At 48.6% G+C, this 24,534-nt stretch overlaps 1 protein-coding gene across 1 annotated transcript in view; it reads left to right on the top strand.

Annotated features, from left to right (window-relative positions):
- GRM4 (glutamate metabotropic receptor 4) overlaps positions 1-24,162 on the top strand; it is a 1,245,640-nt gene extending 1,221,478 nt beyond the window's left edge. The window contains exon 11 of the mRNA XM_086923193.1: positions 23,338-24,162. Within this exon, the coding sequence (XP_086779319.1) occupies positions 23,338-23,387 (50 nt within the window). The 3' untranslated portion in view covers positions 23,388-24,162. The remainder of the gene's footprint in view (positions 1-23,337) is intronic.
- Positions 24,163-24,534: the final 372 nt, after the last annotated feature.

The following is a 24,534-nucleotide window of genomic DNA, read 5'->3' as shown; positions in this document are numbered from 1 at the left end:
TAGTATGTTGTTGCTATTGTGCGCTGACGCAAATGCTTTACACATTGCCTCCGAGTTTAGCCTAGACTGCTCGTGCCAAGCTACCAAGGGGGTGAGCAGGGGTTATCTTGGCGTGTGACTTCCTTGCCCTGACTAGATTGGTGGTTTCTGCCTGGCTTTGGCGTCTGCCTTAGCCTACCAGAAATAGCAAGTTCTAACATTGGTGGGTCAGCGGTGCGGATTTGGACTGGTGTTTGCGCAGTGCCATAGCGACAACTGGCTACATCACAAAACTCTGCAATTGTTTTTTCAGATAGTCACATGTTTGGGATTATTGTTTTTGATTTTTTTCCTCAAGAGTGTCATTTTCAAATGTGTTTCTGCGCTTTATGTTTAGCGGCAGATGAGAGAAAGTGACAGGGCGGGACGCCAGTAGAGGGGGAGGTTCCCATAGATTAGGAATCCCTTGCTGGGCCCAGTGTCCAATCCCAAATCCTATCCCCATGTGTGTGTGTGGGTAGATAGGAGAGAGAAGGAGTGTGAGGAGAAAAGACTAGCTCAGGGGGGTGGTTATTCCCTGGGTGTAGTGTGTGTGTCTGGATTCCCCAGTGTGGTAGGATCCAGTGGTGGCAGCTTAAATTTGTCCAGTGCGTGTGAAATCCCATTCCCCGCTCCCAGAGTTTGGTACCTGTGTCACGTGTGGTCAGGTTGAGGAATCAGGGGTGGTAGAAACTGCCTTACCAGTCCGAGGGGGGGGAGTGTGTGGATGGGTGGTGTCTTGAACTGGAGGAGTTGGTGTGAGTTTTCTTTTTGTTAAAGAGCTTGCATGAGAAGTGTACCTCTGGTGGTGTGCAGGAGGTCCTGCAGAGGAACTGGACAAGACAGTGGATGTCTGGCGGTGTGCTAGATGTCTTGCATTAGGGAGTGATTCTAAAAGCAGTGGCTTGTGTATCTGATGATCCCGTGTAGGTGAAGAGGTTCATGTGTAGCCCAGCTAGATCCCAGTAGGATGGTAGGGGTGTAGGGGCTCATGTCCTGTCTCAGTGGAGGCGGAGTGAGTGTGGGACGGTGTGTCCCACGTTGGCCTGAAACCCTATCTCAGGGCCCGGAGGGTTCCCTAAGGGAGCGCCAGGTCAGGGGCCTAGGCTGTACATACAGGTCAGTTGAGGAGGATCTTCCTGTGTCTAGAGGACGGGGAGTGTCTGTAACCAGAACTTCGGCGGTCCTAGTGCTGGGCAGTACCGCTCCTAAGTGGAGGGTGCAGAAGTCCTGGCTCGCTGAGCCTTTGACCGTCTAGAGTGCTTGACCATTGGTGGGGCCTCTGGAGGTTGTTCCCCGAGGAGGGGGGAATGCCGGGTTGGGGTTGTGGCCTGACCTGGGAGGAGTACTGGAGGAAAGTGTGTCACTGATACGCCGCTGGCGTGTGCTCTGTCTAGCCTGGGACATACTGAGAATTACCCTGTGATAGGGAGTACTGGAGGAGAGTGTGTCGCTGATACGCCGCTGGCGTGTGCTCTGTCTAGCCTGAGACATACTGGGCCTGTAGTCAGGGAACTGGAAGGGGGTGCAGAGGGACGGTGTCCTTACTTCTGACCCAGGTGCAACCTGAGGGTTTAGATCTTAGGTTGGGAGATTAGGAAACTTCTAGGTCAAGAGGAATCTCTGCCAAAGTGGATCAGCTGAAGAGACTGAGGGGGCTGCCCATGCTGTGTGTTCTGGGGCCCGCCTGCAGTTTGTTGTTTCCACTAAGGTAGAGGAAAGGGGACGTTGCTGTGTGCTGTGCCCCCCACCTGCTTGAAGAGGGACTGTGCTGTGTGCTTTGTACCTCAGAAGTGGAATAGTTTCCAGGTGGTAGACCAGTGAGGGAGTGAGGTCCTGATCTGGTAGGAGAATTGTGTTCTGGTGAGTGCTTTTCTGTGAGGGTGCGGAAACCCAGAAGTAGAGGTAGGGTGGGGCATTCTTGCCCGAGACCTCTGGTCAGCTTGGGGGTGTGGACCCTAGGTTGTTGGATCGGTGGTAGTTGTAGCTACACAGAGAGAGAGTGGAGAATGGCTATTGTGTGCCAGGGGTTATTGCCCCCCGCTCTGTGGATTGGTTAGGACCTGTGATTTGGATGGTCTTGGCTGTGGATGACTAGGGAGTCCCAGTGGGGTATCCTAGTTGTGTCAGAGAGTTATTGTTTAGAGGTAACCAGGTAGGTTCAGAGTGGCGAAAAACCGGAGGTTGTTGTCCCTGCCGTGCAGGTCCGGGTCCGTGTTTTTGTCGCCCAAAGCAGTGAAGCCCATCAGTGGAGTGATTGGTCTACCCTGCGTTTTGGCTGGAAGGGGGCTGTGTTGGACCCCGCCCTTTGGGCAGGTTCACCCCTAGACTTTTTGCGTTTTCCTAGCCTGTTTCTGGAACCTGGTGTTGGTGATTCTAGGCCTCTGCGCACTTTTTTTCACTGTGGTACAGTGTAAAGTGCTGGAGCTCTCTGTATGAAGGGTGAGTGACCTGCCCTCCCATAGGAATGAATGGGGAATATGTATGCCCATGGTAGTTCCTGTTGTGTGGGGAGTGCAGGGGTCGAGTTTGGTATGTATAAACTCGTGAGAATGAATGCTGCAAAATGATGTATGCAGCATGACTGTGCCTAGTCTGGAAGTACTACTTTTGGAAGTTGGTATATTTGTGTAAGTTGGTTCTGGCGTGTGATTGGCTGGGGAGTCTGCCCAGGAGTGCCTGGATCTGCTGGTGGATGGACTGTCCGGTTTGAGTAGGACAGGGTCTGCAGGGTCTGCAAGGCCCCAGAGGAGGGGGTCTGAGTCAGCCGTGGATGAAAGGCCCCTCTGCTGTCAGGGATGGGAGGAAAGAGCGTCTGGTGGTGCCGGGCCGTGCCTGTCGCCCACCCTGCTGGCTCTCCATCCTGACGGCCCACTGTCACCTCTGGCCCTGAAGCTGTCAGGAAGACGAAAGCCAGAAACATTCCAGTACTCGGGGCCCCTTGCACGAAGTACTTCAAAGGCATTCCTGTGTATAAGAAGGGGATGTGTCTCCTTCCAACTTGTTCTTGTCTTCAACTTGAATCTGCCAGGGGCTGTTGCTGCTTGAGCTCAGGGGAATCCCTGGCTCTGCCCAGCCCTGGGCACCTGATGGACCTTCCTGGACCCCTGGGGGACCCTTTGCCTGTGGTCCCCTGCTGCAGACTGCTGAGGACTTTTGCTTGCTTTTGCCAAGGCTTGTTATAGCTTGGAAGTGCCTGGAGGACTTTGCTGCTGAGAGCGCCAGGGAGCGCTTTATTTTTAAAACCTTCTTGGTCCTTGTAGCGCTGGGGGAGTGCTGGACGTTGTCTCTAGCGATTAAGAGCGCTTCATATTGCAGTAGCGCTTGGACCGCGCTGTATTTGGATTATAGCGCTGAAGAGCGCTTCCACCTGGCCCCCTGGCGCCTGGAGGCGCTTCTGTATGTGGCCCGCATGTTTATTTAAACTGCGAGTGCCCACCTCGCTTATGTGCCGTTTTTGTGCTTCGGCTGCCCACGCCGATATTTTTAATGCCTGCCCGCCTGCCTGCCTGAATCGGGCCGCCGCGCTGCCCGCGGCGACCCAAAAGTGGATGGCCGGCCGGCCAATCCCAGCGCGGCCGGCCGGAAGCCCCGCCCCGCAGCCCGAGGGAAGGAGAGAGGCTGCTCGAGTGGCGAGGAGAAGCATGGCGGCTTTGCAGGGCTTCCCATGAGCGGAGGGAGCCCTGCGGAAGAGAGGAGGAGTGGCCGGTCTCCCATGCCTGGAGGGAGACCGGAGAGGAGCCCGAGTGAGGAGAGGAGCCCCCGCCGAGAACAGCCCGGTGAGTCGGAAGGGCTGGGGGGGGCTCGACGCGGCGGTTGTTGGTGCCGGAGAGTGGCACCGGGAGCGAGAGCACTAGGGCGGCCCCAGCTGGCAGTGGGCCGCCCCAACGTCGCGCAGAGCCTGTAGAGGCTCCCACAACCCAGGGCAGTATCTGAGCCAGAGTCCCCCGTGGGGGACTCCAACGGAGCGCGGATGCTTTGGGCGGTCCCGCTTGGCAGAGGACCGCCCCAACGTGATGTACAGCTGAGAGGCTCTGGGGGCATGCCAGGAAGCTCCGTGCGTTGCCGGTCGAGGCACCGAGTAAGGGCGACCCCGAATGGCAGTGGGTCGCCCCACCGTGATTACAGAGCCCGCGAGGGGCTCTTGAGAGCCCGTTTGGCTCCAGAGAGGGCCATATTCGAGAGGGGGGGGGCTTCGGGGCATATTTTCGGTGCTCGTCCCCTCCTGCCCCTGAGTGTGAGGGCTAGAGTCCGGTGAGGCTCATGGGGGCATCATTGTTTTAAGAGCCTGTGTGGCTCCAACGGTTGGCATCATTGCTTTAGAGCCTCTGTGGCTCCAACGTCTGGGGCATGTGCTATGCCCAGAGCCTGTGTGGCTCCAGCAGTGGCGCAGTTGGCGCCTAAGGGCCAGTGAGGGCCCTGGCGCAGTTTTATTGTTCTCCAGGTGCCCAGCACTTTGTGGGCACCTGCTACGTTTAGGCTTTTTGTACTGAGACTGGCGCTGCATGGCAGCGCACCCCTGACACTGAGACTCAGGGCGTCTGAGCCCCAACAAGGCCGCTGGCCTAGGGACTGCCACAGGTAGTGGCTTATGTGAGTTTGCGCAATGGTATGGTTATTGCACCTCTGAATGTGATCTCTTGCATCATGTGTTATTCCTGCACCTCTGAAGGTTTTTAGGCCTCATGTGATTTTTGCGCTATTGCTTTACTGTGACACCTCTGGATGTTTTATGCATTATGTGTCTTTCTTTCCATGCGCTGCACCTCTGAATGTTTAGTCATCATGTGTCTTCTTGCGCTGCACCCCTGAATGTATTTTGATTGCATCATGTGCTCTGTCCTTAACACCGCTGAATGTGTAGGTCTATACATCATGTGTTTTCTTTCTTTACTACTCCTCTGAATGTATATTCATGCATCATGGGTAATGTGTTCTGATTTATACCCCTAAGTGGATTTTATCCTTAGGTGGTTGTTCTTTCTAGTACAGGTGGTCCGAGTGAGGTCCTAGTTACCTGCGTGACATGCTCCTAAGGTGTTTAGGGTTGCGTAGTGTGTACTTACCTGTTCCCAGTAGTTACTGGATGTGATTCATAACTGTTACTTTGTGCTACAGTGATTTTATATACTTATTCTAATTTCTAAGTGCTATTTCTAAAGGTGCTGATTATGACAGTGGCCTATGTGGCCCTGTCTTGTAAATAATCCCTTATGAATGTTGCCCTGCCAATGGGCACAATGTACATGTGTGATGTTTATCTGATATGTGTTTTTACAATACAAAAGTTATTTTTATAATAACCTTGTGTGGAGTCTCTTTTGTGGTGTACCTAGTATGTTGTTGCTATTGTGCGCTGACGCAAATGCTTTACACATTGCCTCCGAGTTTAGCCTAGACTGCTCGTGCCAAGCTACCAAGGGGGTGAGCAGGGGTTATCTTGGCATGTGACTTCCTTGCCCTGACTAGATTGGTGGTTTCTGCCTGGCTTTGGCGTCAGCCTTAGCCTACCAGAAATAGCCAGTTCTAACAGCGTCGGTAAACGATGCAACAGCGTCGAGCGGCATTGAGCGGCACTGCGTTGATTTCTTCAGCGCGATTCTTGCAGCGGCGACAGGTGCTGCGGCGATTTCTGCAGTGGTGCAGGAGATTCTGCTCGCACCATGGCGTTGCGTCAGAAAAACTGTTGCAAGAAGAGCGATGCAGCACACAGCAAAGTCCTTCTCCTTTCCTTGTCTGTAACAGCAACTGCAGGCCAACCCCAGATACACAGCAAGGGCAGTACTTCTCCTCAGTTTCTCCAGCTCTTTTCCTTGGCAAAGGTTCCTCTGGATTCCAGAAGTAGTCTAAAGTTCATGGGTTTTCGGTCTAATACTTATACCCCAAAATGTCTTTGTTCTCTTTGTGCAAGGGTCTCTGAGCCCAGCCGAAACCAGTTTTGTCCTCTCTGGTCCAGCTGCCCGGCTTGAAGTTGAGATAGCATTGTGTAAGACAGACAGGCCCTATTCAGTTGCTAGGGAAATATCCTCACACCACTATAAATGCAGACCGGGCCTATTCAGGTGCTAGTGAGAACTCCTCCCCTACTCTGAATGAAGCCCAGGTTTATTTAGCTCAGCCCTGACTCATTCAGGAAAGGCAGGCCACACATCAAACCCCCAGTGGCTGTCTGAGAGAATGCACCTCCCCAGCCCCTGTCACTCCAAAACCAGAAAGTCAATACACAAATAGGCAGAGGCACACAGAATGGTTGACCCTTTGAGTGCTCATGACGAGGTCAGCTCGTCATGAGCTTCGGCGCTCCGGTGCTCATGACGAACTGAGCTCGTCATGACCTCGCCCGTTACGTGGAACGCTCGCACGCTGGGCTGATTCCCCTGCTGTGCTGAACGTTCCATTGGAAAGGGTGTGGCCATGACGAGCTCAGCTCGTCATGAGCACCGGAGCGCCGTAGCTCATGACGAGTTGACCTCATCATGAGCATGGGGGCGCTGTACGCGCCCCCTTGCCCCCAGTACTGCGGGGGAAACAGCCCCACACGGAAGGGGTTAAACAAGAAAATGCCTACTTTCTAAAAGTGGCATTTTCAAACACAAAATTTAAAAATCATCTTTACTAATAGATGTGTTATTAAAGTCTGAGTTCAGAGACCTAGACTTTATTTCTCTATCTTGTTCCAATAGGAAGTTATATTTATAAGATTTTTAGAAATAAACTCCCACTCTATCCTCTGGGGCAAGATAGCCTTTCAATGGAGAAGTGTGGCTCACTGGTTAGAGCAGGCAGACCCTGAAGCAGAGGTCAGACCCGGGACCAGGGTTCAATTCCCGACGCGGCAGGGTCTTGAGCTCAAATGTCCATGGACTCGATAATTCTCGCTTCGGTGCCTGACCTAATCATGGGTTCACACTCTGCAACTCTGGGCATTAAGCTTGCCTAATCTCCACAACGCCCCCCCCCCGCGTCGGGATGCCTGGCTTTCACCTTGGGGATACCCTGTAGGGGCTATCTCACAGGGAAAAGCCAGGACGGGTTCCCAAGGCAAGCACGGAGATACCCCTTCGGGGGTCGATTCAGGCGCTATATAAGAAACATAATAATAATAATAATAATAGTGAAAAACGAAATTGGCAGTTTTTCACTATCAGGACATGCCACACACACCAGGGCATGTCCTATATTTCACATACACTGCACCCTGCCTACAGGGGTACCTTTGACCTACCTTAGGGGTGACTAACATGTAAGAAAACGGAAGGTTAAGTCCTGGCAAGTGGGTGTACTTGCCAGGTCGACATGGCAGTTAACAAACTGCGCACAGGCACTGCAGTGGCAGACATGAGTCATGCTTTCAGGGCTACTTGTGTGGGTGGCACAAGCAGTGCTGCAGGGCCACTAGTAGCATTTGGTTTACCAGCCCTGGCACACTTAGTGCACTTTACTAGGGACCTACTAGTAAATCAAATATGCCAATCAGGGAGAACCAATCATAATATCAATTTACACAGAGAGCATATGCACTTTAGCACTGATCAGCAGTGGTAAAGTGCCCAGAGTCCTAAAGCCAACAACAGCAGGACAAGAAAAAATAGGAGGAAGAAGCAAAAAGTTTGGGGATAGCCCTGGAAAAACGGCCAAGTCCAACAGTAGTGAACTGTGATTTACCAGTGTCACATCACCTTTTTATCCAATCGCACATCTCATGTTAATAAATCTTGTGAGATACCAACATTTTGAGGAATTTCATGAACTTCACATAACACAAAAGTCAGGTAAATTGAGAATTTTGCTGGCATATTTAAACTTTTGCTCAGGCCTACTCATCAATATTCCAGTGGCTCTTAGTGGCATACCTGAAAATAAACAACAAAGAGAGAAGATAGAAACAAACTTGGTGAAAGTCAGGTGTGCAATTGAACCCAGACTGGAAAGCACTCGTATAGAGAGAAAAGGCATATTGTTTTTTACTGTAAAAGAGATCTCTTTTATATACAGGTAGTAATATGGGAATTGTTGGAACTGATATCCTTGATGTGGTGTTCCTCCAAATCTTTGCCTTCCAGCCTTTTCTTTTTGCTTGCTTTAGGACTCTGCACACTTTACCACTGCTAACCAGTGCCAAAGTGCTTGTGCTCTCTCCATTAAACATGGTAACATTGGCTTACACCAATTGGAATATTTAATGTACATGTAAGTCCCTGGTAAAGTGGTTCTACATGTACCCAGAGCCTGTAAATTAAATGCTACTAGTGGGCCTGCCACACTCATCATGCTACCTACTCTAGTAGTCCGTAAAACATATCTCAGGCCAGCCATGCAGCTTGTGTGTGCTGTTTTAAAATTACCACTTTGTCCTGCAAAAAAAAACCTTTTACAAAACCTAAACCCTCTTTTTTTTACATATAAGTCACCCCTGGGGAAGGTCCTAAACAGCCACAGGCAGAGTCCAGTGTTTTTTAAAAGTTGGACATGTATTTTTAGGTTTTACATTTCCTGGTAGTGAACAAACATTAAGTTAGTTTTTCATTATTATGGTTAACTTTTTACATGTAATAAAAGATAACTTTCAATTGGGAGCATATAGGAATGTCAAGTTTGGTTCCTACAGAATTGTAATTAACAACTCTCTTTAATGTTAAAGCCTTATTTTAAGTCACGATTCTGAAAATGCAATTTTTAGAAAGTTGGAATGTTCTCGTCCTAACCATGCAGTGCCAGCACCATTGGTCAAATGACTAAGTGTAGCTGGCAGTTGGTCTTTGTATATTGCTCCCAGACAGTGAGACACATGGCAATAGGTGTTGGCAGGATGGGCCATCTCTGACTTGATGAGAGAAATGAGCTGTCACCTACCACACTTGCACATCACAAAGGCTCTGCAGGAGCACACTCACAAAGGGGTTGACACTAGTTTTTTGTGAGCCCGGACAAACTGGGGGTCAGGGCAGTGAGGCAAGAATATTCCAGACAGCTCTGGGGATGAAAACCTCCAGAACCTTCTCCTATCTCAACGTCGGTGCTAGGTATAGATATTGGACCCCCAGACCTGACTCTTCAGTGCACCCCATGACCTGTGGAAGACTCAGAAGGATTGTTGTGCTGCTTTGCAAGAAGGACTGCTACTCTATTGCCCTGCTGCCTAAGTGAAAGGACTGGATCTGCATCTTGAGCCCAGGATCAGCAGAGTGGCTCCAAGGACTAGTTGATTTGCCTCCTAATCAGTGCCTCAGGTGGCAGCAAAGGCTCCAGTCACCTTAATCTCCGCACCTGGACTCTTTCTGCTGTAATTCCTGCCCCCCCAAAGTTCTGCCAACCCAGTCCTGGACCCTTGAAAGTGGGCTGAAGGTGCTCTGCCAGTCCAGCTGTGGTCCTGTGAAGCAGAACTGATGCAGCATGATGCATCTCCTCGCAGGCTCATTCAAACCACTGCAAAGCGATGCATGTCCGATGTCAGACCTTGCCTTGTATCTCACAGTCTCTTCAGAACCGCTGCTATATGACAAACCTTTGACACAGGCCTTTGCATTGCAAACCCTTGTCGACTTGCTCCTTGATGATGTTGCAGGACCTCACATTGCAATCCCACAGTTCTTCAGAGCCAGTGCTGCGTGAGCTATCTTGGAAGCAGAACTTTGCATCGCAAGTCCCTCATCGACCGCATCCTTTACAACTACGAAGGACTCTGCATCGAAGCCTAGCATCTCCTTAGAACCAATCCCCTCAACCAGTATCACAATTTTCAACAGTAAAGTCATACACAGTAGACATTTTGAACTTGTACAAAAGGTTTACCGACTTTAGCTATCCTAGTTCAGATCAGTAGTGAGTACTTTAGCCAGGGCCAGCTTTAGCGTGGTGAGGGTGCGCCCCTCAAACCCACCATAGTTACTTCCATCTTCAAGGATTTCCTCACTACCAGCCTCCAATGCTGTCTCTCATCTCTTCTGAGCCCATCTTTTACATGCATTTATTGTATAGCACTACTCATCCCAATGTAGACTGTCAGAGCACTTTACATGACAAACATATACACAACAATGAGTCATAAAAATGTATAAATCAATGTATTGGAAATGTTACTAAAGTCAATTAGGACTGAAAGCTGTAGGAGTCACTTGTTATTCATACTGGTAGGCATGCTGCTTTAAGAGTGCTTAGTCTGGAGAAATGAGGGAACAAATTTACTAAGTTTTCACACTTTACAGTGACTAAAGGTGCTTTGGTGCATGAAAAGGAGGGAGCACAATAGCGCCATATCTACTAAGATATAGTGCTGGACCTCTTCCTCTAGTGCTGGCATGCCTTGGGCTGCTTTGCACCAATTAAGCATGGGCGAATTTTGCGGATCTCGCGTTCGCGAATTTTGCGGATTTGCGAACTCGCAATCCGCAAAATCCGCGAATTCCCGCGAATTTGCGGATTTTTTTTTTTTTGTGTTCGCCCGTGTTTCTGCCAGTTCGCGAGGGTTTTTACAATTTCGCAATTTGCGAACTTACCTGTCGGGTCGCAAGTTTTGCGAACTTGTTGTTTCTACGTGTCCAGCCTGATTGGGACACTCTTCTTCATCACTGCCACTCTCTGTCACCACTGCCACTCTCTGACTACTCATGCCACCCTCTGGCCCACCCATGCCACCCTCTGTTTCATCACCACACCCTCTGGTTGTCCGGTGTACATTATTTTCGGCAAAGCAAAGCACACCTTCCCTGCCTCAAGTGACCTGAATTAATTTGGGGCTGATTAATGTGTCACAGAATATTTTTTTAGCTGGCACCTGCTTCCTTAGTGCGCCCTGATTAGTGATCTTTTGCACTTGCTAAGTGCTTTCATTGTTGCAAAATTAGTTACAACACCTGCCCTGCCCCAACTGACAATAATGAATTAGGGGCTGATTAATGGATTTTAACTTCCAGCCTGGCTCCTGCTTGTCTCCCTTAGCTGTAATTCAGGACCTTTGTGGCATATGTGTAACTATTATGAGGTTCACAGCAGGGTCACATAATAGTTGCAACTGGCAACTGAACTCTGGCGCCGCCTCCCCGTTTCTTCCGGGTCGCTCTGCGCGTCTCCCCGTTGCTTGGCCGTGTGGGAGGCGCGCTGCGCTGGTTGCTGTGGCCTGTGTTTGCTTCTGCTTGGCTTTCGGCTGTGGCTTTCTGTGGTGGCCTGTTGCCTTGGGCTTCCTCCCTGTTGGCTCCTGTTCTGGGCTGGTCTGCCTTCTGTTTATGCGTCCTGCTCTGGGTTGCCTGGTTGTGCTCTTTCTGCGGTCCTGGGCTGCCTGGTTGAGTCTCTTCAGGGAGTTTCATGGGTGGCTTGGCACTTCTTTGCGGGTGCCCTGTCTGCCTGTGGGGTGGCTGGTCCCTGTGTCGTGGGGTTCCGGTTGCTTGTGGGTGTGGTATGTTCCGTTCTGCTTCTTGTTTCTGGCCGTCACGCTGTTGCCTTCTTGTTTTCCCTTCTTGCATCTTCTGGGGTTCGTTGGGGCGTCGGCGGGGCTGTTGGCTCTCGGGCCTGTGCTCTGTTGGGGTCTTGCCCTCTTTGTCCTTCCCTTGTTTCGGGTTGGTTCTGCGGGTTGCTTTGGCTTCGGCTTTGGCTTCCTGTCTGTATCCTTGGTTGCGGCTTTTCGCCGTGCGGGGTTCGTCCCCTGTGCGTGCCCTGCCTTGGGTCTTGCCGGGCTGTGGGATGTGGTTTGCTTGTGCTTTCCTCCCTGGCTGCGGTTGCTTCTGTGAGGTCCTCTGGGGTGGTTTTGCCTCTGTCTCTCTGGCCTCTGGGTTTCTGCCCCGGTCCTTTGCTTGGGCTGTTTGGGGTCTTTGTGCCTGGCCTGTCTGTGGTTTGGCTTGGCTTGGCTGTGGTTGTTGTGTCCTTCGTGGTTCCCTTGCTGTTGTCTTGGGTTCTCTGGGTCCTTGGCCCGTCCGGTTGCACTCCTGCTTTGGTGTTCAGGTTTGCCTTCTTCGGGCTGTTGATTCCTGCTCCCGTTTCCTCCGCTTTGGCTGGAGTTCTGTTTTGGGGTTCCTGGGGTTCCTTCGGCTCCCTTTCCTCTTTTTCCGGGTCTCTTTGTCCTGGTTGGTTGCCCTTGTTGGTTCTTCCTGCTCGGGTTTCCTGGTGGTGCTGGTTCCCTTTGCCTTGTGTCCTCGTCTTGCGGGACCTGGTGGCTTGGTTCCTGGGGTTTGCTCTTCGTTCCCTGGTGCCTGGGTTTTCTCTCTTTCCCTGTCCGTGGGCTCGGTCTTGCGTTCCGGGTTGGGTACTGGTGGGCTTCCGCTGTTCTTCCCGGGGTTGGTGTTGTTGGTCCTTTGGTTCCTCTGGTCCGCTTGTCTCCTGCCTGTGCTTGCATGGGTTGTCTTCTTCTGCCCGTTTCTGGCTTGTTGGCCTGGTGGCTCTTGGCCTTTCTCTTTGTTTGGCCTCTCTTCTGCTGTTGTCCTCTTGTCTGTGGTGGCTTGGGTGTCTGTGCTCTCCCTCTCGCTGGTTGGCTGTCGGGTGTTCCTGCGGTGGGCTGGTTGGCCTCTGTGGTGGCCGGTCTGGTCGTCTGGCTGTGCGCCCTTGCTCTTGTTGGGTGTCTGCTGGTCTGGTGGGGGTCCCTCTTGTCGGGGGCTCTGCCTGGGGTTTCCCCGGTTCTTCCTTTTTCCTTCTGCGGTTGCTGCCTTGGTGTGGTTTCCTGGGTTGGCTTCTGTTGGGTTGGGAAGGCCGGCTTTTTCTGCTTTGGTATTTCTCCATAAGTTCTGAATGGGCCGAGGACATAAGGGGCCTGGGGGTAATGCTCTATTACTTACCGGTAATCTTCATTACTCCTGGTCCCGTTGTCCTCGGCCCATTCATACGCCCCTCCCTCCCTCCCGGGCGGCCGGCCTTCCTGTCAGGGCTTGTTTGTACAGGAGGGCTGCTGGGTAGATCCTACCTTTGTACTCCCGGGGGGAGGGGCAGTAGGGATATCCCAGCATTCCTCTTGTTTTATTTTCTGTCGGGAGATGGTTATCTCCATAAGTTCTGAATGGGCCGAGAACAACGGGACCAGGAGTAATGAAGATTACTGGTAAGTAATAGAGCATTAACCACCAGAGTTATCATGCGGTCCTTATTATTGTCTGAAAAATGGCAGCCACACAGCATATTAGCAAGAGCCTCGTAAAAATTATTACAGTTTAAGTGGCAGGTAATTGCCGCTAAAATGGCGATAATGGGCTTGCTAATATGCGTTATAGACTTCCAATAGAAGCCCAGGTTAGATGTGCAGGACATCTAACCTGGGCTTCTATTGGAATTCTATAACACATATTAGCAAGTCCATTATCGCGGTTTTAGCTGCAGTTTCTGCCGCTAAAACGGCGATAATTTTAACGAGGTTCTTGCTAATATGCCCCAAACATCTCTGTAGCCTGCTCTTATCTCGCCTTAGCTTGTCTTGCACAGGGCGCCACTTGAGCTCGGCGCCCTGTGCCGCAGCACCGGTCACACTGCTCCAGAACCTGCACCCATTTTAGCCCACAGCATGGGTCCCACTCCATGACTTGACGTGACAGTGGCTGCTTTCTCATTCCGGCTTGACTCACTGGGCTCACCGACCCTGGGACATTGCGGTCCCTGGGATCTGCATCTCTAGCTCCATTTGTGGTGAGCTGCTCCGAGTCCGCGCTAGCGTCCATCACACGTTACTACTAACCACAGCTCTTGGAAACCTGGGGCAGAACTCCCTCCTTGTTTTTCCTGAATCGTGGCACGTTTTAGGTTGTTTTGTGAAGAGATCGTGGCCAGAATTAATGTTTGACAACTTCCTGTCCTAGAAAGGAAACAGGTGACGCGGTAGCAAATGTTTCTTCTCCCACAGCCAGAAGTCTGGTTTGGAATACGGTCATTTGCCTCTGGAGCACAGGCAAGGCGGGGTGGAGCCCTAGAAGCTTTTTTTCCTATGCTAGACAGAGTCTGTTGGTGCACATCTGCACCAAGAAGCACATCTGTAGATGTTAAAATCCATTGATAATTCCTGGCCTGCGTGTCTGCTTCAGAGGGAAGTGCAGCCCCTACCTGGGAGACAGACAGCCAAAGAGACTCTTGAGGAAGACCCGGCAGGGGACCCTCCTGGCACGGTGGACACCGCGAGAGGGTGGGAGGCGGAATCCCTGTCGGTGATAAGATGGCTAAAAATACACCCACTGCCGCTTGTTGATGGTAGTAACATTCAGAACCCCTTGACACCTAATTATAACTATTTTTGGGATGTTGGTGACGGGAAATAGCAACGTGGGAGTTATTTTTGAAGCTCTGGCAGGAGAAAAGCTGCTTACTCGCGATTTCCTCTGACATCAGAATGGATTTACCGGAGGGGACACAAAAAGCACCGCCAGGCTCGAGGCGCTAATGAACAGGAGTGCAGAGGATCACACAGGCATCGCTGCCGCTGTTCGCCTGCGGCCGCTCCTTCCGGCACCCGGAAACTGTCAAAAGAATAGGAACTGCGAGCATTTATTGGCGAGAAAGTCTACACTTAGAAAGAGAGACACGTGGGAGCGGAATGCCCAAAATGGGAGGGCACACTGGTCCGAAAGTAGAGCGCGACCAGGCCCATTGTTCTGTTTTATTGAAGGAGGTGGATGCGGGTGGCCCTTGGAGTCATTGCGCTGCTATGTTCTAATGCCCATGTGGTGCTGTGGTTCTTCTATTAGTGGGCCACGTGATGCTGTGGCAATGCCCCAGTTCGCCATACAGGTGGCACAGGAATCAGAGGAACTGCCATACGTTTCCCCTACTGTTGCTGTGCGAAAGGTGGAACTCCAGATTCCTTTATTATATTTCATATGATATAGTCTGCTTGGATCACAGCTTTCCAAACTTTTCATGTTGGTGACACACCCTTTTGTGAAAAAAATGTCAGGGACACGGTAACGCGAGGAAGCGCAGCGAGCGAGCCCAAACTACCTCTGGTGGGTTCAGGCCCCACACCCCACACACACCCCCCACCCCACACACAAACCCCACACACACCACCCCACACACACACACACCCCACACCCCCCCACACCCACACACACAACCCCACACACATAACACCCCCCCCCCACACACACACCCCACACACCCCACCCCCCACACACACCCCACACCCCACACACACACTACACACACACACACCCCACACACACACACCCCACACACAGAGACTTGAGGGGCACAGTTAAAGGGTACTAGTGAGGGAATCAGTGGCGGAGGTGGCCTTTCCCTCCATCTGTCTCCCTCTTTCTGTCTCCCTCCGACTGTCTCCCTCCCTCCCTCTCTCCCTCTCTGTCTCAATCCTTCTCTGTCTCACTCCTTCTCTATCTCCCTCCCTCTCTGTCTTCCTCCCTCTGTCTCACTCCCTCTCCCTCCGACTGTCTCCCTCCCACTGTCTCCCTCCCTCTCTGTCTCAATCCCTCTCTGTCTCACTCCTTCTCTGTCTGCCTCCCTCTCTGTCTTCCTCCCTCTGTCTCACTCCCTCTCCCTCCGACTGTCTCCCTCCGACTGTCTCCCTCCCTCTGTCTCCCTCCCTCTCTGTCTCACTCCCTCTCCACTCCCTCTGTCTCTCCCCCTCTCTGTCTCACTCCCTCTCTGTCTCACTCCCTCTGACTTTCTCCCTCTGTCTCCCACCGTTTCACTCTCTCTCTCTCCCTCAGTCTCCCTCTGGCTCACTCTCTCTGTTTCACTCTCTGTCTCCCTCCCTGTCTGTCTCACTCTCTCTCTCTGTCTTCCTCCCTCTCTGTCTCCCTCCCTCTGTCTCACTCCATCCCACTCTGTCTCACTCCCTCCCTCTCTGTCTCACTCCCTCCCTCTCCCCCGACCAACATATTCTGTGGGTTCCATAAGGGTCTGTGACAAAGAGGAAAAAATGTTGCTTTCATTCTTAAATCGTTTTAATATTTTCCTGTATTGGTGGTGCCCAGGTGCGCAGCCCCCCTTCCCACTCCCTCCCCCGCAGCGTGCAGAATGATGTAAATGTGAAAGCTTCTGTAGGGCTTCTTGGCAGCTTTTCTTTCCAATGCCCCGCGTTCCCGGGGCTGCCCCAGGCCAACCCCCTGGACCCAATAACCCACTGTATTCACCCATTGAAGGGCCCTTTGCCAAATGGACTATCCACAAATGAATCCCTCCCCCCCCCCCCCACTCCCCTCTGTCGTTTGTGTCGGCCCGGGCTGAGACAGCTTCCGGGGGCACACACACAGCGCACCGAGCACTTCACAGGTCTTAAAAAGACCATTTAACTTGCTAATAAGGCTTTGTTGGTATTCATATTAGAGCCCCTGCAGCGTTACTCTGCCTGTTGCTGGAAGGCCCGCAGGGGTGATCTAAACAGCATACTAAAACCGGGACATTTGGATGTTTTACCCGAACGCTGTTGTAAAACCCAGACATTTCTCTACTCTTATGCAGCCTCTTGGCGTGAAGGGTTATAAGTGTGACATCTCCCTCCTCAGAGTTCAGGTCTGAAAGCCTGCATGCAGCACGGAGTTTTAAAAGTGTGACATGGGGCTATTCAGTAGTCGTTAAGTTGTGTGAGAGGAGCTGTTTGCCTAGTCTACAAATGTAAATGTTTTACATGCAGCTTTTCAGTCAGGGTGGATTCACGTGTGTCAGACACCTGGCCTCTCGCAGGGAGTCCCCCCGTCGTATGTGGCAGCCCGAGTCCGCTCACAGATGCACCCGAGCACTTCACAGGTCTTTAAAGACCTTGAACATGTTAATAGGGCTTTGTTGTTGCTTCCCCCCTTCTAAGAGCCCCTGCAGCTCGACTCTGCCGATGCGACACACCTACATATGGGTCGCGGCACAGTAATGTGTCGCGCCACATAGTTTGGAAAGCTGTGGCTTAGATGGTTACTACACTGGGTTATCCAATCTGAGACTGTGTGTACAGTTGTAGCCCTAAGCTGGTCTAGTTGGAGGGTGGGAGAAGAACATGTTTCTTACCTTCAATAAGCATGATTAGCAGCTCATTCAAAGAGATAGCGCAGCAGGACACTAAGATTGACAATTACAAAAATGCAGTGTTTCTCTGCTGGAGGGACCTCTCTCCTTTAGGGTGAGGACAAAATGACCCTCAAAGGTTGGGTTCAATCAAACACTACACCCACACTAACTCAAGCTTCCTTGAGTGGCGGAGTGTGACACTACTGATCCAGTGACAGGAACCACACTCCTATCACGGGGATCACTTATGAGTCCTGATGCCCCGTATACACCCTACCCTGAGTGGCTCTGGCTTTAGGTTTTTTACTTTATGACAATCAATTGTAAAACTGTATATAAATATTCTGAAAACCTTTTCTATATTCTGTAGCGATTTTAATTATTCAGTAATAAAATATTTACCTGCTTGACTGGAATATTGAGTGACCAGGTGAATACTGACCAACACTGGGGGATTGGAATGAGGACTGCATAGTACTGAATAATGCTGTGGTATTTGTACAGTACTGCATGTTAGAGGATGCACTGCACAGTACCCGACAAGGGAGGTAGGTGAATGCCTTAAGTACTTAGCACAAGAGCTGAATACTGCAGAGCACTGGAAGAGAGGGCTAAACACTGCACCACTGCCCTACTGGGAGTGAGGCAGTGTAATGCACGCTGTCCGGGGTTGCTCTGAATATTGCACAGTAATTTGGATAGGGCTGAAGATGGCACAGTGTTGGTGGATTGGTTGAATATTGTACTCTACTGAACCATGCTGGGGGATAGAAGGAAACATCATGCAATAGTTGGTGAATACTGCATAGGACTAGGCAATGAGGATCAATCATCCAAATATTGTAGATCCTGGGGCTATATTCCGATTACAAATGCTGAGTGATGGTCTGAACACTGTCCTCTGCAAGGTAAGGAAGGGTCTATTGACCAGTTTACTGCAATATTAAAAATACTGAGTAAGGCGTTAGAACACAGCAATGTACTAGCAGAGGCCACAATTACAAAATGACATGCGATGAGGGAGCATTCATAAGAATGTAGGTAATGTTGCTTTTTTCCATTTATTAGTATTTTATTGAGTTTCCTTCATGACAGGCTGTGCATCACATTTCCATGCAATTCACATAGATGACAATAATGAAACAATAATCAACTACCAAACTTTTGATATTCGAGAAATTGGCAAGGCATCATGTGTATTGTTCTAAGCATCACAAATGTAGTAGATCATATATGGTTAACACATATTTCGAGTCAGGGGGAAGCAAACACTTACAATGAAATCCATTGACAGGCCCCCTATATTCATTTATTCTAAACTTGATAGGTTTGCCACTCTAAAAATTAGAACAACACCCCAGCAAAATGAGAATGATTCGTCCAGCAGAAAGGGACCATAATCTGCCCACACGTTTCTCTTTATCCAGGCCAATGTGCTCCCCTATAATGCCCCTTGTTCTGTCATGTGCCCAAGTTAGGCCTGGTAGGAAATAATTGCCAATTTACAAATACATTGTTCTTTCCTAAAGTTGCCTTCCATTTGTCACATCGAGTTTTGACATGCATTTGCATTTATGATGCATGGGATAGTGTCTTAGAAACTCCAACCTTGCTGACATAAAACAACTTTGTGAGAATACTGCCACACTGCCTTGGCATTATGTGCAAGGCATTCCCGTGTGTAATACAAATGTGTTTGTTATTACATGCATAGAGCGACACAGCTGTCTCAGTAATATAAACAATTGATATCTTGATCTCAATCACAGCCAGAGGCAAGTATGCCCTTTTCTATATATATCCTTTTGTTTCCTAATATAATCAGTAGAAACACTTCTGCTGACTTCGAGGGGTGCCTGCATACTGAACTTTCACCTAGCAGCTCATTGGTATCTCCAGAATGGGTGTCCAGTTCATGACCATGATGGGGTCCTACATTCTCACCAACCAGTCAAAGAAATAGATCATGTAGAAGGGGGTTTCTTAGCAGACCATCCATTCACACCATAGACACGTAGGTTAGGGTTTGCATCGTAAGAGTATGCTAGATTGTCTGTTCTGAGCCCCGGTGTACCCTAATTTAGGCCTAGGTAGCTACACAATCTTTTACCTTTATTTGTCTTACCTTGCTCTACATAACGACTCTTTTACCTAGTTATGTGCCAAATAAATGTTGTGTAGTTTTCTTCGAAAACTTGCCTCATTTATTATGCATGAAGATTCTTAGAATTGCACAGCAGGAGTACCATTGTCTGTGCAATAACTCTGTACAAAATTCACAGCTATCATCATCCTTGCACAACAGACCCACAGTACCATTACGCATCTTGGTAGAAGCCCTTAGGGCACCTTTTGGGTATAAAAGAACTACATCTTCACTGGCCAAACCAGAGGAGAAACTTCCAGGATGGCACAAGACGCTGAGATTCCTGCTCGCAGAAATTTCAGCACGCAGTGGCATCCCTTGCAGGGTTTCCAACTAGAGACCAAGATGGGGCCCTTCATTCTCACCCATCAGGTAATGGGGTTGATTCTTTCCTAGGGGGATTCTTGTGTTTATACCCAAATGCATGATAGGTACACTTACGTACCCTTAGATAGGGTCCGCATAGTATGAGTATGCCTGATTTTTTCGATGCCTGCATATATTCACTGTTTTAACACCATGGTAGAATTCTACCTTTTATTTACTCTGTTGGTGCTCACAATTCTATATATCTGTTTCTGTATAATGGTTTCTGCAGCACACATATTTTATATTAGAATGATGCTGGTTCAATAAATGCTTATTGAAAAACATCCCCATCATTCCTTCTGTGTATCTCTCTGAGACTAAGTGAGCACGAGTGACTGAGCGAAAAGTGCTGTACTGCTTCCACGATCCCTGAGGGGTCAGGGTTGTCATGTTCAATAGTTGCCAGAAACTATTCGCTCCTTGCTAAGGGGGGCTTATAGTGCCTCTGTGAGCTAGCTGGTCTACAGGCTAACATATCTTTTGGGGGTGTCTGGAATCAGTCTGGACACCAATTCCATAGTTTATGTTGTCTAAACACGCAGATCCTATATAGATTTATATCAACGACACAACAGTCATAACACTGTATATGTATGCATATGTAAGCTGTGTCACCAAGATGGTGGGACTCTGTTTTATTCACGGTTTTGACACTCATTATAGCTTTTGTCTGCTTCTTTCTATTAATCATTGCAGCACATATATTCTATACAGGAATCACTATGGTTCAATAAATATTGAGAAATGTCCCTTTGTGTATTCTTTGCATATTTCTCTGAGTGAAAGAAAGCGCAAGTGATTGAGAGAAAAGTTCTAGGTCTGTCACCATGGTTCCTGAGGGAACGGGATTGCCATGTTCAGTAGTTGCCAGAGCTGTTCGCTCCCTGTTTGGGTTCAGAGGGGCTAATGGTGGCACTGTGAGCTAGCTGGTCCAAGAGACAACATATTCTGTGGGGTTTCATGGAATCAGTCTGGCGCCATCCTCAGTTTATGTTGTCTACAAACAGGCAGTTCTTACTGATTAGTGGAAACTATATGACAGTTTGGTCCTATCTAATTCCAAGCCTACCATTTTAAAGTGGTCTTTAATTTGTCTTTGCTTTCAATACAACATTCAGGTCATCCTATCTGGTCATATTCAAGCTTTCTCTGGGTTGCTTCTATATGGAGGCCAAAGTATTACCTTCTGCCACTGTCCACTTCAAGAATTCTCTCATCCAGGATGCTGGGACTGGAAGGGTGCTGGCTATCTGTTGCTTGGCTGAAAGCCAGGCCAAATCAGCAACCTATCCTCAAGCCTAGCAAGCATCTACTTTTTAAACAGACCCAACAAGACTCCTAGTAGCGCATTGTCATATTACATGCCAGTAGCCTCTTTAATCATTTCCCACACCGCTTCCCAGTGGAGTTCGAAATCTGGGAAACTCCAGAACATATATAGTAAGTTTGCATTAGTACTCCAACATCTGGGACAACCATCTGGACGGCCAGGAAGATCCTTTCTAGCATCCTATTTGTAAGGTATGCTGTATGAAGTGTCTTATAATGAAAGAACTGAAATCAGGCGTTTCTACTTTCAAGGGGTATTGCTTTGATTACTGGGGGTAATCCCCATTACTCTTAGTCCTACTCGTCCTCGACCCAGTCATACAACCCGCCCGCCCTCCCTTCCAGGCCTTTGGTGCTTGGTACATCAGGATTTGCTTCTGGTGGTGAGGTGTGTTATAGCACCTGACAGGAGGGTGGGTGGAGTCTAAAAAGCGTTTCCTGTTTTGTTTCCTGTCGGGTGGAATACCTCATGTGTTATGACTGGGTCGAGGACGAGGGACGTAGAGGTAATGAAGAATTTGAGTACACTCTTTCCCTTGCTTCCATAAAAGAAGAGCTATTGATCCTAAACTGTGTAATTAGGCTTAGACATATCACTGTTAAAGCTCTCCTGACATCTCCGTGTGTCATCACACCTTGTAGAGTGTAATAGGGGATTGGTTCCTCATCTCTCTAATTCCAACTGGATTTCAGATATCACACTACTTACCCGAATACTAGGAACTGACCCACCGAGATTTGCATACATTGTCGTAACTCCTCAAAAGTTGTAAGCTTGGGGTTCCTCCCAACAACCCCTCCTGACATTGAATACCAGGTTACTCAGGTGTGGATGAATCAATAACAGGATCTCTGAAGTCAGTGATGTTTTTAACTCTTCACAGTATTTGATGCTTGTACAAATTGTTGCACATTAGCTGACAGGGTTTATTACTGCCATACCTAACAAACTGTATAATTTTGTGCAATTGGCTACATAATGTACCAGGCGATACAGCTGAATGATGAACTGCACTCAGCGAAGGAACTAAACATTGAACTGCACTGTTTAAATGAGGTGAAAGCTACACAGTACTGTCAGATGGAAGCACTCTGTTTTGTGACAGGCTCTATCCCAGAGCATATAATGTTACTGGAGGAAGACTACACAATCCTGGGTGATGCAGTAATGAGTTATGCAGCTATAACTGGACAGTGCTGGATACTCCTGCAAAACACATTCTGTTGTTGGCGAGTGCTTTGCACAATCTTGTTTATAATAATGTGATTTGTGCACAGTATTGACGGCTGATATTCAGTTCAACCAGAAAATCTGTGTCTATTCCTTAGTTTGTGGCTAACCTTAACCTATCTCACTTATTCTATTCACTGAAGTTGTCTGGTTCTTCTGCATCATCTTTCCTCTATGATGCCTCCAAAGGATAAGTGGTTGAACCTCTCCCTTCCTCTTATTATACCATTATCGACTCGTTTGGCATTCTGGTTCATTTCTTTGGCCAATTACTCACAGATATTTCTCTCTCCTTCTTCTGTTCTATGCACAGAATCTTGGCTAACTGGCAGTCCCTCTGCTCTTCACCTTTGTGTCTTCCTAATCTTCTTACCTTAGGTCTTCTTCAGTTCGGAAATCCAAGTGTCCTATTCCTTTGATCCAACCTATACCACCAGATTAGGGGTTTTAACCATACATTTTATGTGGTTCCATTTTACACATTTTCTTTTTTGATGTTTTTGTTTTCCGTTTAACCTATTTTACCCAGAGCCCCGTGGTCTGAGTTACTTAATCAAAAGGAGTTGCCAAATTACAACATATTCAAAATGCTGCTGCATGAGTCCTCCTTGACTTTAGAAAATATGTTGGTGTCTCTGCAAAGACCAGGGAGCATCAGTGACTCCGTCTGCTAGAATTTACCTCTTTCAAAGTTGCATCACATTCACCACAACACCTCAAGTTACATTGTACTGGAGAAATCCAGATGCGCAAACCCTCATGCAGTGTGTGATCCAGTTCCCAAATTCTCCTGGCAACGAGCTTTAAAATGCAGGGGCTGGACCTATGATTAAGAAGCTAAGGTACTAGCTTGTAGAACTCCCTCCCCACTTAAATACATGTTAATAATCTTAGTTTTCTTGGCCTGGCCTGGCTGTATGACAAACATCCTTACATGACAGGTGGATCTTCAAGATGGTTCTTCAAGATGGTTTTCCTCTCTGATTTCTATGTTTTGCTAGCATCAAGAAAAGCCTTTATTCAGGATGAAAGTTTACGCCATATGAATATTTGATTACATAGAAAAATAATTGTAATATTAAATCATGAATATGAATCAGAAAAAATATTTATGTTGACACTGCATCTGAAGACTACTTCAGTGGGTAAGAATGTAAATGTATTTAGTGCACCATATTGATTTAAGTGTATTGACACTGTGCTTAGTTAATATTGGTTACTGATCGTTAATTAAATGGCATAACTATAGGAGGTTGTATTTATATCTTGAAATATAAATAGAACTTAATAATGTTTTTTTTGCTTTACTCCCTTTCTATAGCTCTGGCGACCAAACAAACCTATGTCAGCTACAGCAACCATGCCATCTAACATTGCAACGTTGTGACCATCCCCATCAGCCTTCACCCTGTGGAGGGCACGAGGGAGGCCGTCAGCGCCACGCGGCGGCAGAAGGAGTGCACGTTTCTCCTGCGCATCGCCGGGGTGCCGGGTCCACAGCCAAGGGCTACTGCGGTGCTTCTGGGGAGGATACTGGCTTAATAGCAAACCCAGAGAAGGGACTCGAAATGCAAAGACAAACAAACATACCGCCGGATGCCGGGGTGGCGGGACAAGGTTGCGCAACAGACACGCGTGACGGACGGGAAGTCTTTCCGGGGCAGGACGTCTAATGTCCGCTTCGTTTAATTTTGTCAAAAAATTGTGGGAACGTTTGTGGATTGTGGAAAAGTACTTTTTTTCTTCTTTCACTCTCAAAGACTTCAGTTTTGCTTCTGATTTTCCATTCCCACCAGTTATTTTTGGTCTATTTCCTTCTCTCCTTTGCTTTCATTTCTGCCACCACCACCCATTCACTACCATTCCCTGCCCATTACTTCGACACCTTGTTGCAAAAAAAAGTAAAAAAACAAGCAAGACAAAAAAATCAGACTGTGTGGCAGTGCCGAATCCATTGTTGGTTGATCAGTGTATGTAATGAAATATGATTTTAAAAAAACACGTTTGCTTTATGTACCGACCAATCAAAAGCGAGAAAATTACGAAGTCCAGTGCCTGACTGTTTATGAATTATCCGATGCCGATGTGTAAAAGCATGAAAAGTCTCATTTTTATACAAGAATATTTCTAATAAAAGAGAAAATGCTTGGTTTTGTAGAGGGGACTCCTCCTTTTCAGAAATGCCAGAGAGGTGTCTTCAGAACCCTGTTGTTCATTAACTTTGCCCATCAGGTGAGCGCATTTTCCTCCCTGTCTGTGCCAGACGTCAAAAAGTCTCAACTAAGTTTCAAGTTACATTTCATGTGTTTATTCCAAAGGGTGAGTATCACTCAGCATCTGGGGTGTTCTGGATGCTTTTTCAAATCTGGTAGAGGCATCACATTACACACTGTTAAAGTCTAAAGCCCTCTTAACAAGTTGTGGTGAAGTCCAGGGGCATATTACCAACAACTAGCGATAATTATCGCTATGTTGGTTTAGCTGGGATATTTTTATCACCGAGCTGCGGCGATTTTTA

The sequence above is a fragment of the Lissotriton vulgaris genome, chromosome 5 (genome assembly GCF_964263255.1).
Source record: "Lissotriton vulgaris chromosome 5, aLisVul1.2, whole genome shotgun sequence".
Lineage (NCBI taxonomy): Eukaryota > Metazoa > Chordata > Amphibia > Caudata > Salamandridae > Lissotriton > Lissotriton vulgaris.
Note: the sequence above shows the minus strand (reverse complement) of the source record. Positions and strands in the feature narration are given on the sequence as shown.